This window comes from Aspergillus udagawae (assembly GCF_001078395.1).
Source record: "Aspergillus udagawae IFM 46973 DNA, scaffold_4, whole genome shotgun sequence".
Lineage (NCBI taxonomy): Eukaryota > Fungi > Ascomycota > Eurotiomycetes > Eurotiales > Aspergillaceae > Aspergillus > Aspergillus udagawae.
In genome coordinates, this window is record NW_025091267.1 from 1,201,293 (window position 1) to 1,215,367 (window position 14,075).

Below are 14,075 nucleotides of genomic sequence, written 5' to 3' on the forward strand. Positions count from 1 at the left end.
GACAGATCAGATCATATGACGAGCGGCGGGTCTGGTTTCACGTCATGACTGTATCATCGTCATTATTATTTCAGTTGCTTTAGCAGCTGAAGACTGGAGGAAGCAGGGATGTCACATGCATGACGGTAAGGTACGTCTCGCCATGTCCTAAAGCGGCAGAGTAACGGCTGAGCCTGCTCAACCCACTTACTCGGAGTACGAAGGTACCATTTACCAGGCCAGGGTCTGATCTCACCAGCCACAGTTCACTGGACAAATTTGGGGAGTTACCTATTACTCCGATTATTATGCAGAGCAATATGTGCCCTCTAATATTCGATTCTTATCCCTGAATCGAGCTTATGTACCGATCAAAGTTCACTAAAAGCACCCTCTGCATATTCTAAGGGAATCTTTCGCAAAGTAATAACGATCGTCATGCTCCCCATCGAAATATGCAGTAGTAACTGCATGATCACCAGCCTCATAGAATCTTCACCTGGTAAAGGTGTATTTCTCCACCTGACGACCCATGGTCCGTTCTGCAGCACGATCTATGGAGGTTAGAGTCTCAGTCAAATGGAGCACTCGGTGGATGCCTGGATAGTAGTGTGATCTACAGTTTACAGAACTAATCAGAAATCGATGACGCTTAAATCTATAGATACTCCCCCCTCTTGTGTCTTAGCGGTTTGCGCAATGTAGAAGTACTACTCCATACGGAGTACCGTCTATGAGGTGGCCCCACAGATCAACGTGTGGTATGAGAGATTCGTTACTCCATGCAGCATTGTTCGAAGATTCTGATGATTCGCACACTGTACCTCTTCGAGCAAACCTTGCATTGCCGGGGCTAAAGCCCAGGTATGTGGCGCAGCAGCAGTGGCTTGTAAATATAGCTTGCACGATATTGGAAATTATTAAGTATGGGAAGACGGTCGGAGGAATTGTTCAAGTCGTTAAATTGGTAAAATGGGAAGAGCACGGCTGCCTGCAAGCCGGAGCCCATATCCCCAGGCAAGTAAATCTTCATGTCTAGGAAAGTATATACTAGGAAAATGGTATGGTGTATAGGTCAGATCACCCAAGACCAGCCGCTCCGTCAACAAACCGCGTGCAGCCTCTCAAAGCTGCTCCACAATTTCAGGTGCAGCGGCGTTGAGCTCCTCCTCAAAAGCATCGATACCGCGCACGGGCGGCGTGAGCATTAACAGGCTCAGTAATATTTCATTGAACTGGAATTGTAGGTCTGGCCGAAGTTGTTTGTGTGTCTTCAATAGCTCACCGGTAGACCATGCTCGTTCGGGATCCCTCATATCTGATTCGTATCCTTCTTCCAATAAGAGCCATACCAGAGTCTCGCATGCAGGATAACGATCAAGCTGGTGCTGCTTCACAACCGTGTTAATGTAGTTGAGGAAGCGACTCGTTTTACTCGGCGAGTCTTGGAAATCCCATAAAGCTGCCGTAATATAGATGAGTGCCGCAGTACGGCAGATCTCCTGGCTTGGCGTATCGCGCACCACATATAGGCGTGAAGTCTGCGGCACTTGTGATGGGCGTGGCCCGCTGGAAAGCAAAGGGAACAATAAGCCATCCATTTGAAACGCCTCCCGTCGCAGGGGAGCAGATGACAGGAACGCAGCTGATGTGTGTTTATGCATCATTTCCTCGGCCGCGCGAAGAAAGGTGAGCAGCCACCGTTGACCGACTTTGTCGACGGTTGGATGTGGAGATATCGCGACATATAGCACATAATGCAAGAATACCTGGACACCTTTGCGAGTCCCTCCTTGGGATCGAAGAATCTGGACAGCCTGGTCAGCATATTCTCGGGCTTTTTGCTGGCGACCGAATCTCTCTTCTTGCAGCGACAATCCGGTTAATGCCATGGCAAGATTGTCTCCATCAATATCCATCGACCCTTTTCTGATCATTTCTATCTTTCGCGTGGCTTGTCCAATATGAGTTCGAACTTGTCGGCTATCTCTCAAGTTGTAAATATGGGCCTTCCATCGGGAACAATAGCCAAGCACGACCGCTTGGAAAGGTAATGGGTGAACCATGGCCGAGCGGAAAATCTGGTCCTTAATGTATTTGTTTTGACCAGACCAGTATGTGAGTTTGTTTGTCCAACAATCAATCAAGTCAAGATCGTCTTTTGAGCAGACCATCGGTAGACTGTGGAAAGGGTCTTGTCTGGACGCATCAAGCGGGGTAACAGGCGACGTAAGAAGTGGTGTGTTAGACGCACTGAATGCGGGTCTAGGCAAGGAAAAGCGTGTCTGAATCTAGAGATCAGACGTTAGCGTCCTCGTTTTCGTTTGTAAAGACCAACACACATATCATGTGGAGGATTCCTCAAATGGGAACATTGTACATCACGCACGATCCGCTCAATCAGCTCAGAAGTGATGACCACGTACCAAGGCGTTACCGTGAGACACCGTCTCATTTTCAATTCCTCGAACTGCATCGGTCCCGTCAAGATCGTCCTTTTCGTTCGGCTTCTGCTTCCATGGAAGATACCGGAGGGGTCGATTATTCCTTCTATCGTCTGAGTCGTGGGGGTGTAAATGTTTGCGCAGCTTTCGTTTTTCCTGGACGTGGTGGCGCATGACATACGCCCGCTTTTCCCGCGATGAAGAATTCGAATCGACAAAAAAGAATATCCTGTCTTTCGCAGGCTGATCTTCTGTTGTCGAGAGACGCCTCCGCCTCTTTGATTTTGTAGAAGGTTGCAGCCCATCGTTGGGGCGAACTGTCAACGGCAAAGCCAAGGTCAGCTAGTTCGGAAGACTTCGAGCAAAATCTGTATGTAGAGGGGTGCACTGACTGGGTTGGCTTTCGCAAGAGGTGTCAATTACTCCAGTTCGAGGGGCAAACTGCGACAGATTGGGCAGAGCGTGCGTGTGGGCAGCCATCACGAGCTAGCAGGTGGCAGTAGACTCTTTTGACGACTGACGTACTTAACAAGCAAGGACTATGTTATGACTGCATAGCGATTGTTGGGATTTGCCGGGATGCCGTCACCACGAAACAGTAATGTTGAAAAAAATCATCCCATAACCACAACTTCCAAAAAGTCAGGCGATATCATAACCTGCCGATCAAGTCTTCGTCGAGGGTAGGGACGACCTGGCGATGATCAGCTCCCGACGATAAGGGTCGACCCCGACTTGCCTGTTCTTATGATGGACGAGGAGACTAAGAGGAGTTGAGAGACCAGCAGGGCAGTGGGTCATAAGAGGGGACTAGGGTCGACGAAGAGCCCCGATAGTCCAACCCCGAAAGGTCAAGTTGATTCTGAGATGACATTTCGATTGGCTCGTCAGAAAGTCAAAAGCCGAAATAATTGTTGATCTGATGCGCTATTGGCCGAAGGATATCAACTGTTTGGTTCCGCCACGGTTATGGCCGAGTCGGAGTCAGGACCTATTACCCGAATAGGCAACAGATAAGTCTGTGGTGTCAAGGATCCGTGCACAGCTGCTGATGTAAGCATACAAAAACCACTTTACGCGTCTATATCGCATTATCTATTTCTCCGCTGCGCGTCGCGTCTTAGACGCGTATCTCTGAGAGAAGAAAGTCAAACTCCGAGGGGATTATTATTGACGCTATCAATTTTCATCGGACACATTGCTCAACGTCACGATACTGAAAAGGACTTGTTTCTCAAATAACTATTCAATTGAATAATAATACTCAATCGTTCCTCGATTTGTGCAATTGTCCTGCCCATAGCGGCCCTGTCTTGGCCGTCCGCACTCGCCCAAAATGTCCTCCCTTTTTGACGCCGTACTTCAATCTGAATTGGGGTCGACAGCTGGCTCCCGTGACAATCAAGGGCTCCATTCAGATCACCTCCCCAGCTCTCGGCCACAACCGCCATCCGAGAGTAATGGCCCGTTGAGCGAGATACATGGCGGTTTCCCCGATGACCAAGTCGTGAACCCTAGCCGGTCGACTGTAAGTCGACTTCGCAATCCCTACCTTCCTGGGCCTCCCCCAGTGGTCGACTTGGCTGGAGAGAAAGTACAGCAGGCCTTTGAGGAACTGCTCGAGACCTATGTGGAGGAACCGTCGTTGTCGGCGCCTCCTCCGTCGTCGGAGATACTGAGTGACAAATATTATATCGCACAAATCCACGGCATGAAGAAATTCGAGCTTTCAACCCTCTATGTCGATTTTACCCACTTGACTTCTCTCAATAACCAGATTCTGGCGGATGCGATTGCCAACCAATACTTTCGATTCCAACCCTTCCTAACAAGAGCCCTTCACAATTTAATTGCAAAATATGAACCTGAATACTTCGTCTCTCATCGTCAAGCCAGCAGTGCCTCGTCCCAGGCTAGCTCATCCATGATGGCCGCTAATGCAAGTGTGACCGAAAACCCTGACTTGGAGCGGAATATGCGCGAGAAAACCCGCCATCAGCAGACTGACAAGCTGTTTTCTTTGGCATTCTACAACCTGCCTTTGGTCTCTAGACTGCGCCAACTCCGTACCTCCCAAATTGGGAAATTGCTCTCTATTTCCGGTACCGTCACTCGAACATCTGAGATCCGGCCTGAGCTCTCTCTTGGGACCTTCGTTTGTGAGCAGTGCAAGTCGGTTGTCTCGAATGTGGAACAGACCTTCCGATACACCGAGCCAACACAGTGCCCAAACGACATTTGCATGAACCGTTCTGGATGGCGCCTGGATATTGGGAAGAGCACATTCGTTGACTGGCAGAAGGTGAAACTGCAGGAGTCATCGCACGAAATTCCAACGGGGAGCATGCCCCGCACCATGGATGTGATCTTGCGTGGTGAGATGGTCGACCGTGCCAAGGCTGGTGAACGTTGCATCTTCACTGGTACACTGATCGTAATTCCTGATGTCAGTCAATTGGGACTTCCAGGTGTGCGACCGGAGGCTGTTCGCGATAACGGGGCTTTTCGGAGTGGCGATGTCGGCGGAGGAGGTGTCACTGGTCTCAAGTCACTGGGCGTCAGAGACTTGACTTATCGACTGGCATTCCTTGCCTGTATGGTCACACCTGACACAACAACTCCTGGCCAACAGTCGAATCAGCAGTTGAACGGCCAATCCCACAACATCCTGGCTTCATTGAACCAAAATAATGAACCAGAACTCGACGAGGACAAAGCCCAGGAGGCTCTCCTTCAGAGTTTCACTCCTTACGAAGTGCAGGACTTGAAGAACCTGGTTCACTCTGAGTATATCTACTCTCGATTAGTAGATTCAATTGCCCCTATGATCTACGGTCACCGGCAGATCAAGAAGGGGTTGCTTCTGCAATTGATTGGAGGTGTCAGCAAACATACGGAACAGGAGAACATGCAATTGCGTGGTGATATCAATATTTGCATTGTTGGTGATCCTTCGACAAGCAAGAGTCAGTTCTTAAAGTAAGCTTCCAACCATGCCAACGCGCTCTCTGTGCCATTTGGACGTTCTGACCTGTTCTTTTCCAGGTACATCTGTTCTTTGCATCCTCGCGCTGTTTATACTAGTGGCAAGGCATCATCTGCAGCCGGTCTGACCGCATCTGTCGTCAAAGATGCCGAGACTGGTGAATTTACTATTGAAGCCGGTGCTCTGATGCTTGCTGTACGTCGCGCCCCCGCTGTCCACACGCTATTCCTATGCTGACTCAATGACACAAAATAGAACGGAGGCGGTATCTGCGCTATCGACGAGTTTGACAAGATGGATATCAGCGATCAAGTTGCCATTCATGAAGCAATGGAACAACAAACTATCTCTATTGCCAAAGCGGGCATTCATACTACGCTCAATGCTCGTGCGTCGATTCTTGCAGCTGCTAATCCTGTTGGTGGTCGGTACAACCCGAAGGCTACATTGCGCGCAAATCTCAACTTCAGTGCTCCTATCATGAGCAGATTCGACTTGTTCTTTGTGATTCGAGATGAGCCGAATGAAACGGTGGATCGTAATTTGGCTGACCACATCGTCAACGTGCACATGAACCGTGATGAGGCCGTCCAGCCAGAACTGAGCACGGAGCAGTTGCAGCGCTACATTCGGTTCGCGCGAACGTTCAGACCCGTGTTCACGGAAGAAGCTAAGGCTTTACTTGTTGAGAAGTACAAAGAGCTGCGCGCAAACGACGCTCAAGGAGGCATTGGCCGCTCTTCATATCGGATCACAGTCCGTCAACTCGAGTCTTTGGTTCGTCTCTCCGAGGCTGTCGCCAAGGCCAACTGTGTAGAGGAGATCGTACCGAGCTTTGTACGCGAGGCCTACGACCTCCTACGCCAGAGTATCGTCACCGTCGAGAAGGATGATGTTGAAGTTGACGACGACGAAGGCACTCATGCGAATGGACGTGCTGGTGAAGAGGATCACGAGATGGCTGATCGGGACAGGGAAGGCGACAGTCCCATGCGTGATCATGCGGAAGCACAACCGCGTCAGAAGACCAAGATCACATACGACAAATACATGAAGATCTTGAACCTGTTTGTTCGCCGCGTGAGTGAGGACGAATCGAGGTCGGGCGAAGGTGTCGAGCAAGAAGATCTGATTGTCTGGTACCTGGAGCAAATCGAGTCTGAGCTGAACAACGAGGAAGACCTACAGCGTGAACGCGATCTGGCAGGGAAAGTCTTGAAAAGGATGGTCAAGGTTTGTTCTTCACCGATAGAAAGTGTCTTTGTCACCCCTTGTTTTACTGACTATTTTCCGTACACAGGAAAATATTCTCATGCCAATTCGCGGAGAGGGTCTGGTGGATGCTGATGGTGATCAGCAAGAGCAAGTTCAACGGACAGTCTATGTGCTGCATCCGAACTGTGCCTACGAAGAGGCTTAATCGGTAGTGTTCCCTTCTTCGGTTTCGGGGTCAAGATTATCATGTATATGGCGGGCATATCTATGGAGCAAAAGGTCATGAGTGATGATACCTGTTTGTTTTTTCTACTATTCGATTTTCTCTCTCTTTCGGCTGGGGTTCCTGTTGATATTCGGTATTAGATTGATGGTTAAGGTGTATGGGCTCTACTGGGTTCGGTCTTATCATTTCTCCAATACAACATCGGATTCAAGTCTGCCACTCTCTACATGCCCTCGGGCAACAAATCACGTCCATCTCATCAGGCAGGCGTGCTTCTTTGTTGAGGCCTGTCATGACATATGAACTGCCTTTGGATTGTTCATCTTCCCTTCCTCTCACTTTCAGGGCTTTCTGTGAGGTCGCTTGCTCAAGTCATTCTCTGCATCTCTACTTCCAACTATCAACTTAACCTCACCATTTGCCCTCATCCGAGCTAATGCTCCCAGCACATCTCGACTTATACCTTGCATCTCTTTCTCTCATCTTCCTACTCTACTACCCTACTCACTTGATCACCTTCTTGAACTCCGAAATCTAAGTTTGAAACCAGATATCTACTTTGACCTCGCTTGTTCTCAAAAGTATATCTTTCAATCCTCTCGCCTTCTCATCTCCTTACATTCGCTCCTCACCCTTCCCTCGGCTTTCATATCACCTTGGTCTCATCTTCCTAGCCTTCAGACCAATAAAAGCCTAACTTCGAACTATTTCCCTCTCTTTCTACTTCCTAGCTCTCTGATATACCAGCAGACTTGCCTTCTTCCGCTACACTCCTATCGGCTCTGGTTATCCTCTTACAAACAACTGTCTCCTCCCAAACTTATCTTCTTCAAGCACAGCAGAACAGGGGTCATTCAAATTCTTTTCGTGGCGTCTGATTATCGGCCTTCCTTGGAAGTAGCATAATTGCTTTTCTCTATCGTTTACTCCTGATACCATCCGGCGTGACTGTCCGCTTTACTCGCAATCATGGATCTCGATCCTCCACAAAGCAGTGACAACATGTTGCCAGAACCAGAACCAGCTGAACTAGATATCGACCTTTCTCAGTTAGAGGATATAGATGCACGTCGACAGCAAACCGTATCGAAAGCTCTCTATGCGCGAAGCGTTTTGGCTCTACGGAACAATGTCCCTACGACTTCCCTCCCCAACGATACGGCAGCACGTCCCTCGGTTCCTGCACCGTCAATAATTCGCACAGCACCTGCTCCTTTCGACAATCAGCTTTTTGTGAGCCAGCCGGCGGACAATACCCTTGGTGATGATAAGATTGGGCAACTTCAGCAATTTGTAGCTTCTCAGAATGGGAATGTGAGCGAAAGCAATTGTCTCGCAGCCATACCCCAGGAGCAAGAACAGGTATCAACTGAAACTTTGAGTGGTGCGACGGCCGTTGAGAATCTGATGAATCTGGATGAGCCACAACCTGTGGTGGCCTCATCGTCGGAATCCTCTGGAGCCCCTGACGCCCCTGCTATTACAGGGATCCAGGGATCGGTTGACGAAAATGTCGCGTCTGAATGGCCTGAGGTCCAGGACGAAGATTCTACAGGGTAAGCAATATGATAGCGTTGCAGATATTCACTTGACTGACAGTGGTAGGTTTGATATTATCCAGTCATGGTACAATACCCTTGAAAATCCGAGCCTCGAGGAAACAGTCCAGTACGAAAAAGCAAAGCAGAAAGAGTCTCGGCGCCTGGAGAGGATTGCCAGCCGGAAGGCTCTGGAACAACGCCAGGCAGAACAGACCCCTGAGACTTTTCTAGATTTCTCTGATGATGAGCTGCTCGACTCGTCGGTTGGACCATTACCCGAAGACACTGGTAAGCGCTCAGATATGGCATCTGCAAATCGACCTTCAAAAGGCCCACGAAAGCAGAAGAATAGGGTCTCTGCTGCAGAAAGACGCAGAAGTATGCAGTTAGGTCTCGAAATTGCCTTAGGACGTGTTTCAAGGAAGAAAGGTCCCGGGAAAAAGAGCTCTCGAAAGCGAAAGGTAGATGACAGCAATGGGGATGTTCCAGCCAACAGGAACAGAAGCAAGAACAATTTGAAAGATACGGAATTTGATCTAGACGCATTTCTCAATCCCGATGTTATCGCAGACGCTCAAGCAAACGCTGGGCTTCCAGCAATTCCAATATCTAATTCCAAAAACAAGGAAACTGCACTCACCGAACTTGTCGCTAGCATCCCTTCTGCCGATCAGCAACAGGCAAAGTCCGACAAGCAGGCAATCCTCGACGCAACCACAAAGTTCAGGAACAAAGCAAGATCTGATGGTAAGGGCGGATGGAGGATCAAGGGCATGAAGACTAGTCTCTTCCATCATCAGGTTTGAACACCTTCAGCATGCTTTGATTATCCAAACTAACGCGTGACATAGCTTCTCGGCGTAGCATTCATGGTAAGCAAATGCTAGGGTAGATTGAGAAAGACGACTAATGTCAACAGCGGGATCGGGAGGATTCGAGCAGTCCACCCTTTGGGGGTTTTCTTTGCGACGTTATGGGTTATGGCAAAACCATCCAGGCTTTAGGTACGCAGCATTTGCAAAGCGTCGTACTCGGTGAATGTTGACTCTTGCGCTCTAGCCAATATTGTCGATGGAAGATGCATTGACCCAGACGATCCCGTTAAAACGACATTGATAGTCGTTCCACCTCATCTCGTCAAGCACTGGTATAACCCCTCAACGCTGTTTTTGTTTCATAAAAGATGGTCTGACAAACATAAACAGGGAGGACCAAGTCGTCAAGCACTGCGAGAAGGACGCCGTTGGTGAGGTTATTACATACTGTGCTCAGAACAGACTGCGTACCCTCGACGTTATTCAAGGTCTGCAGAAGTACAGTGTCATGTAAGCTATACTGTGACATATTTCCCTAGAGACTCGCTCATCCGATAATCAGAATTACGACTTATGACGAGGTCAGGCGCTCGTATCCACGGCTGGAGCGCAAAGGTGAGGTTGTCGATGAAAATATGATTATTGAGATGTGGAAGGAACTCTATACCAAAGAAGTTGGGCCATTACATCAAATCAAGTTCTTGAGGATCATCCTTGACGGTAAGAATTTGAAAACAGCAAACTTGCATTTGTATTGACTCTGTCTATTCAGAGGGGCATTCGATCAAGAACCATCTTGCCTCTACGTCAATCGCTGTCCGTGCACTCACTGGCCATCACAAATGGATTTTGAGTGGGACGCCAGTGCCTAAGTAAGCAATCCTGCTTCTTACATCGAGATACCGGAGTGCTAATAGACGACTGCAGCTTCATTACTGAGTTCTATCCGCACTTCGATTTCCTGGAGTATCCGGACACGAATGATTACAGTCAGTTCGTGAAACGCTATTGCGAGGTATAAGTAGCCCCTTGTTGTTACTCTATTGACCCCTGACAATTATGCAAACACAGGACGACGAAGCCCGACGGCGCCTTCGAAATCTATGTCGAACATATCTCCTCCGTCGGACGCATTCTGATCGGCTCTTCTCATTGCCCATCATCAAATTACCTGATATCGACAGGTCAGTCATCAAGGTAGATTTCTGTGAAGTAGAAAGAAGAATTTACAATGAGGTGCTTGAGCTGTTCATTTCAAATATCAATGGTGCGTATCTTTGGCATGTTGCTTGAACAGGTGCATGAACTGACCAATCTCTTGGTGAAGGTCTCAGCGATGACACGAATCCGCGTCTGGCCCAGTGTCGAAGCTTTCTCACTATGATGATGAAATTAAGAATGATCTCTAATCATTTGCTCACGACTCAAGATCTCGTCAAGGCGCTATTGACCCCGTCACTTTTGAGAGATCTTGTTGAGGTTGCGAGAGAAACAAGAGATCCTGACCATCATTCAAACCAGATAACAAAATGGTTTGTCACTCTGAAGAAAGGTGTCTCTCTGTCTGCCGCACATCCAGATCACGAAGATCCGAGCCAGTCAAGGAGTGAACTTAACGGAGACAGAGAAGAGCTTGTCAAGCAATTTCACAAGTTTACTACAGAGCTTCACGAGAACGGGCAATGGGTTGAGCGGTTGAGAAGGACCAGCTGCGCAAAATGCGAGTTAACTCCAATAGGCCCAATCATCACCAGCTGCATGCATCTGTATTGCGAAGAATGCTATTTTGTTCTCAAAAATAGTCTCAATTCTGCAGATGGGAAGCCAATATGTCAAATATGCAACAACCCTATCGCGGAGGCTGCATATTGCGGCACTGCCGAACCTATTGTACTCGATGAGCCGTCGGTCCCTTCTAGTTCGACTCAGAACAACACCAGAAGGACCAAACCATCTTCTCAGAAAAAATCAAGCAGATTGTTTGGCACTGGGATGTTCGCAACCCCCGCACAACGACGATCACGGTTAAGGCAAACGCGTGATGAACAGCAGAATGAAGACGAGGAGATAGATTGGATTTTAGCCAGTCAAGGGGAAATGCCTGGTGCAAAGGTTGCTAAGGTGCGGGAGCTGGTCGCTAAGTGGATTCGAGAAGATCGAGACGCCAAAGTTGTTGTTTTCACGCAATTCCTTGACTTTGTTCGGATTTTTTCCATCATATGTTCCAAGGAAAAGTGGACTCACTGTTGTGTAAGTGTCTTAATATGCCAATTTCAGTGAGCTGCATTCAGGGCGCTAACTTCAAGACAGTTGACAGGAAAGATGTCAATCGGCACTCGCGACCTGAGTATGAAGGACTTCAGGGAGAAGCCAGAAGTGAAAGTGATGATTGCAAGTCTCATGGCCGGTGGTACAGGGCTCGATATGTCCATGGCAAACAAATGTATCCTTGTGGATCTCTGGTGGAATGAAGCCATGGAGCAGCAGGTATGCATCCGTCGATCGAACGATCGATCAGTGTTCTTTCTAACACTCATTATCTCAGGCATTCTGTCGACTGTACAGAATAGGGCAAGAGAAAGAGGTGGAGATTGTCAAAGTCATCGTCCAGAACACTATTGACGACTATATCCTCCAGCTACAAACGAAGAAGTCGGCGAACATCAACAGCACTATTGGTGAAGAAGCATTGCAGAAACGAGACACGATACTTGACCTTCTTGAAATGTTCGCAGAATTCGAGGTGCAAGAGAACGGTGGTATCAGAGTCCAGGTGCCCGGCAAGGGGAAACAAGCCGACAAAGGCAACAGAGGCAACAAAGGCAACAGAGGCAACAAAGGCAACCAGCAAGGCACTGCGAAACGATACAAGGGCAAAGACCGCGATACAGGCTATACAGGCATTGGCTTTTCAACTTAGTTCTCAGTGCTTGAGACGCGATGCTCCAGGATGAACGGAATGCGCTTATGGTCTATTATTCGCTTGGTTATTTGGCGCTATCTATCGGTCTTTTCTTTGGTTATTTGGGGATTCCAGATATTGCTAGCATATGAGATTTTTAGTTATTACTTCAGTTCTCGTCCGCATATCTAACACATAACGGTTATCAAACAATATCAATACGGCAACATTTGCCTTTCACATAAGATCATTGCACATCGTAACTCATGAATTTATCAACCCCGTTGATAGACCGCAACAGAGCTCGAATCCATCTCCTCCAAAATACTACCCTGCTCATGGCCGTTCTCAACATTTTCCTTGTCTTCGTCGGGAGAAGAATACCAATCCTCTCCACAGAAGGCACCCTCAATCTCCATATCCACCGGATCCTCGTAGATGGGAAACATGCTAGTCGAATTGTTGCGCTGCGAAGAGAAGCTTCCAAGCAACCCACTAAAAGACGGATTTGACCAAGTACCAAACGAATGAATCGGACACTGACCATGGAGCCTCTCAGGAGGCGCCTCTGTCTCAGCCTCTGTCTCAGCCTCTGTCTCCGTTTCACTCCCCAAATACATCATGTCTATGTCCGTCTCTTCGCTCATAGCCCGGCGAGACACACCAGGCAAGACGCCATTCGCATTGGCAGGGCCTTGCTTGTGGCTCTCAGGGTTAAAGAAACCTGTGTAATGATTGAAAAGCTGACTAGAATCTAGCAGCGGCCCTGTGCCCCGATTACTTGCGTTCGTGGATTGTGTACGGTACGAAACTTCGGTTTGCGATATCCTTGCCCTCTTGGCTGGTGGAATTGGGGTTATCGTGCTCTCGTCTGCAATATTATGTCTGAGCTCCTCGTGTAATCGGATTCGTGGTGTAATGTTGTTTGCGGAGTCGGTTGTATTATTGTGTACAGAGTAACGTTTTCTTTTCACACGGTGGAAAGCAGTTGCCTGTGTCAGTTGCTTGTTAGCAGCATGATCTTGATATTATGAATATCTGTCATTGACTCACCACTTGGTCTACATTCAGGCAGAGCTCAAAATCTATTTCATCCATCATGGTGTGTGAAGGTGCCTGCAAGAACTGGCAAGTTAGTGGTCTTGCGGGAAAAGGCTCAATGATGAGAATCTCATGTATGCAGACTATACACTGTCGTTCTCCAGGATTTTACCCATGGAAGAAGAAAGGATAGAGTGCTATGTGTCAAGAATCTTGCCAGTTGAGGGGAAGTGACCGCTGTAGTCGACCGCTGTGCGGGCCTTGAACGGATCAGGAGATATCCCAGCTGCGACGTACCCGACTCGAAGAAAGATTGTTCTGTTGAATCATACATGGCATGATAGAAGTGAAGAGCAGACAAATACTGGTTAGAATGCAAAAACAGAGCGCTTGTGTATTCAATCAATGTAGACGAGTGAACGATCTAGCGTAAGCCTCTCAAGCCAGAACGCTGTTTGAAGTTCTTACTTCTAACTGAGGAGATAAAGAAGAGAAGAGAGATTTGAGCTAGGAGATAGAAGGATGCGAGCTTGTAAACATGACTGTGAAGACTAGTAGCGAGAGGAGGAGGTAGGAGTAACGATATCCGGACACTGGGAACGAGTGCAGCACTTCGTACACTATTTTCAATTTAAGAGTTCAAAGTACCTTTTTCATAGCGTGGGTGACAAACCGATTGCAGGCAATTCACAGTCAGAGAAGGGAGAAGTTTAGCGGGTTCAAGCAGGAGAGATGTTTAGATACACATTTTCTCCTCGGTTTTCTGTCCTCGACTGTAGACTAAACAACCGGCAGAAGATACTACCAGGAGCGACGAGTTACCAAGTCTCAAGAACACTCCTCATAACGATAGAAATTACACGGTTTCCTAAATCACAGCACCTTGGATAGAAGCTGGCCGTCCATGTAGTTGATCGAGATTCATG

The 14,075-nt window shown here is 48.1% G+C and overlaps 4 protein-coding genes across 4 annotated transcripts; 2 read left to right on the top strand and 2 right to left on the bottom strand.

Annotated features, from left to right (window-relative positions):
• Positions 1–1,103: 1,103 nt before the first annotated feature.
• On the bottom strand, positions 1,104–2,903 carry Aud_005796 (uncharacterized protein; the record flags this gene model as incomplete). Its single annotated transcript, XM_043290714.1, has 3 exons — positions 1,104–2,270; positions 2,406–2,740; positions 2,816–2,903. The coding sequence occupies 3 exons, from the start codon at positions 2,901–2,903 to the stop codon at positions 1,104–1,106; spliced, it is 1,590 nt and encodes a 529-aa protein (XP_043146649.1).
• An 856-nt stretch (positions 2,904–3,759) lies between these two features.
• Aud_005797 (MCM DNA helicase complex subunit MCM6) lies at positions 3,760–6,829 on the top strand (the record flags this gene model as incomplete). The annotated part of the gene is made up of 4 exons (XM_043290715.1): positions 3,760–5,402; positions 5,469–5,604; positions 5,665–6,642; positions 6,710–6,829. The coding sequence occupies 4 exons, from the start codon at positions 3,760–3,762 to the stop codon at positions 6,827–6,829; spliced, it is 2,877 nt and encodes a 958-aa protein (XP_043146650.1).
• A 990-nt stretch (positions 6,830–7,819) lies between these two features.
• Aud_005798 (putative SNF2 family helicase) lies at positions 7,820–12,126 on the top strand (the record flags this gene model as incomplete). The annotated part of the gene is made up of 13 exons (XM_043290716.1): positions 7,820–8,406; positions 8,456–9,191; positions 9,243–9,263; positions 9,311–9,395; positions 9,451–9,538; positions 9,597–9,716; positions 9,769–9,926; positions 9,979–10,078; positions 10,134–10,221; positions 10,278–10,473; positions 10,534–11,456; positions 11,517–11,693; positions 11,752–12,126. The coding sequence occupies 13 exons, from the start codon at positions 7,820–7,822 to the stop codon at positions 12,124–12,126; spliced, it is 3,654 nt and encodes a 1,217-aa protein (XP_043146651.1).
• A 257-nt stretch (positions 12,127–12,383) lies between these two features.
• Aud_005799 (uncharacterized protein) lies at positions 12,384–13,209 on the bottom strand (the record flags this gene model as incomplete). Its single annotated transcript, XM_043290717.1, has 2 exons — positions 12,384–13,100; positions 13,162–13,209. 2 exons carry the CDS (start codon positions 13,207–13,209, stop codon positions 12,384–12,386), a joined length of 765 nt encoding a protein of 254 aa, XP_043146652.1.
• Between the last annotated feature and the right edge of the window lie 866 nt (positions 13,210–14,075).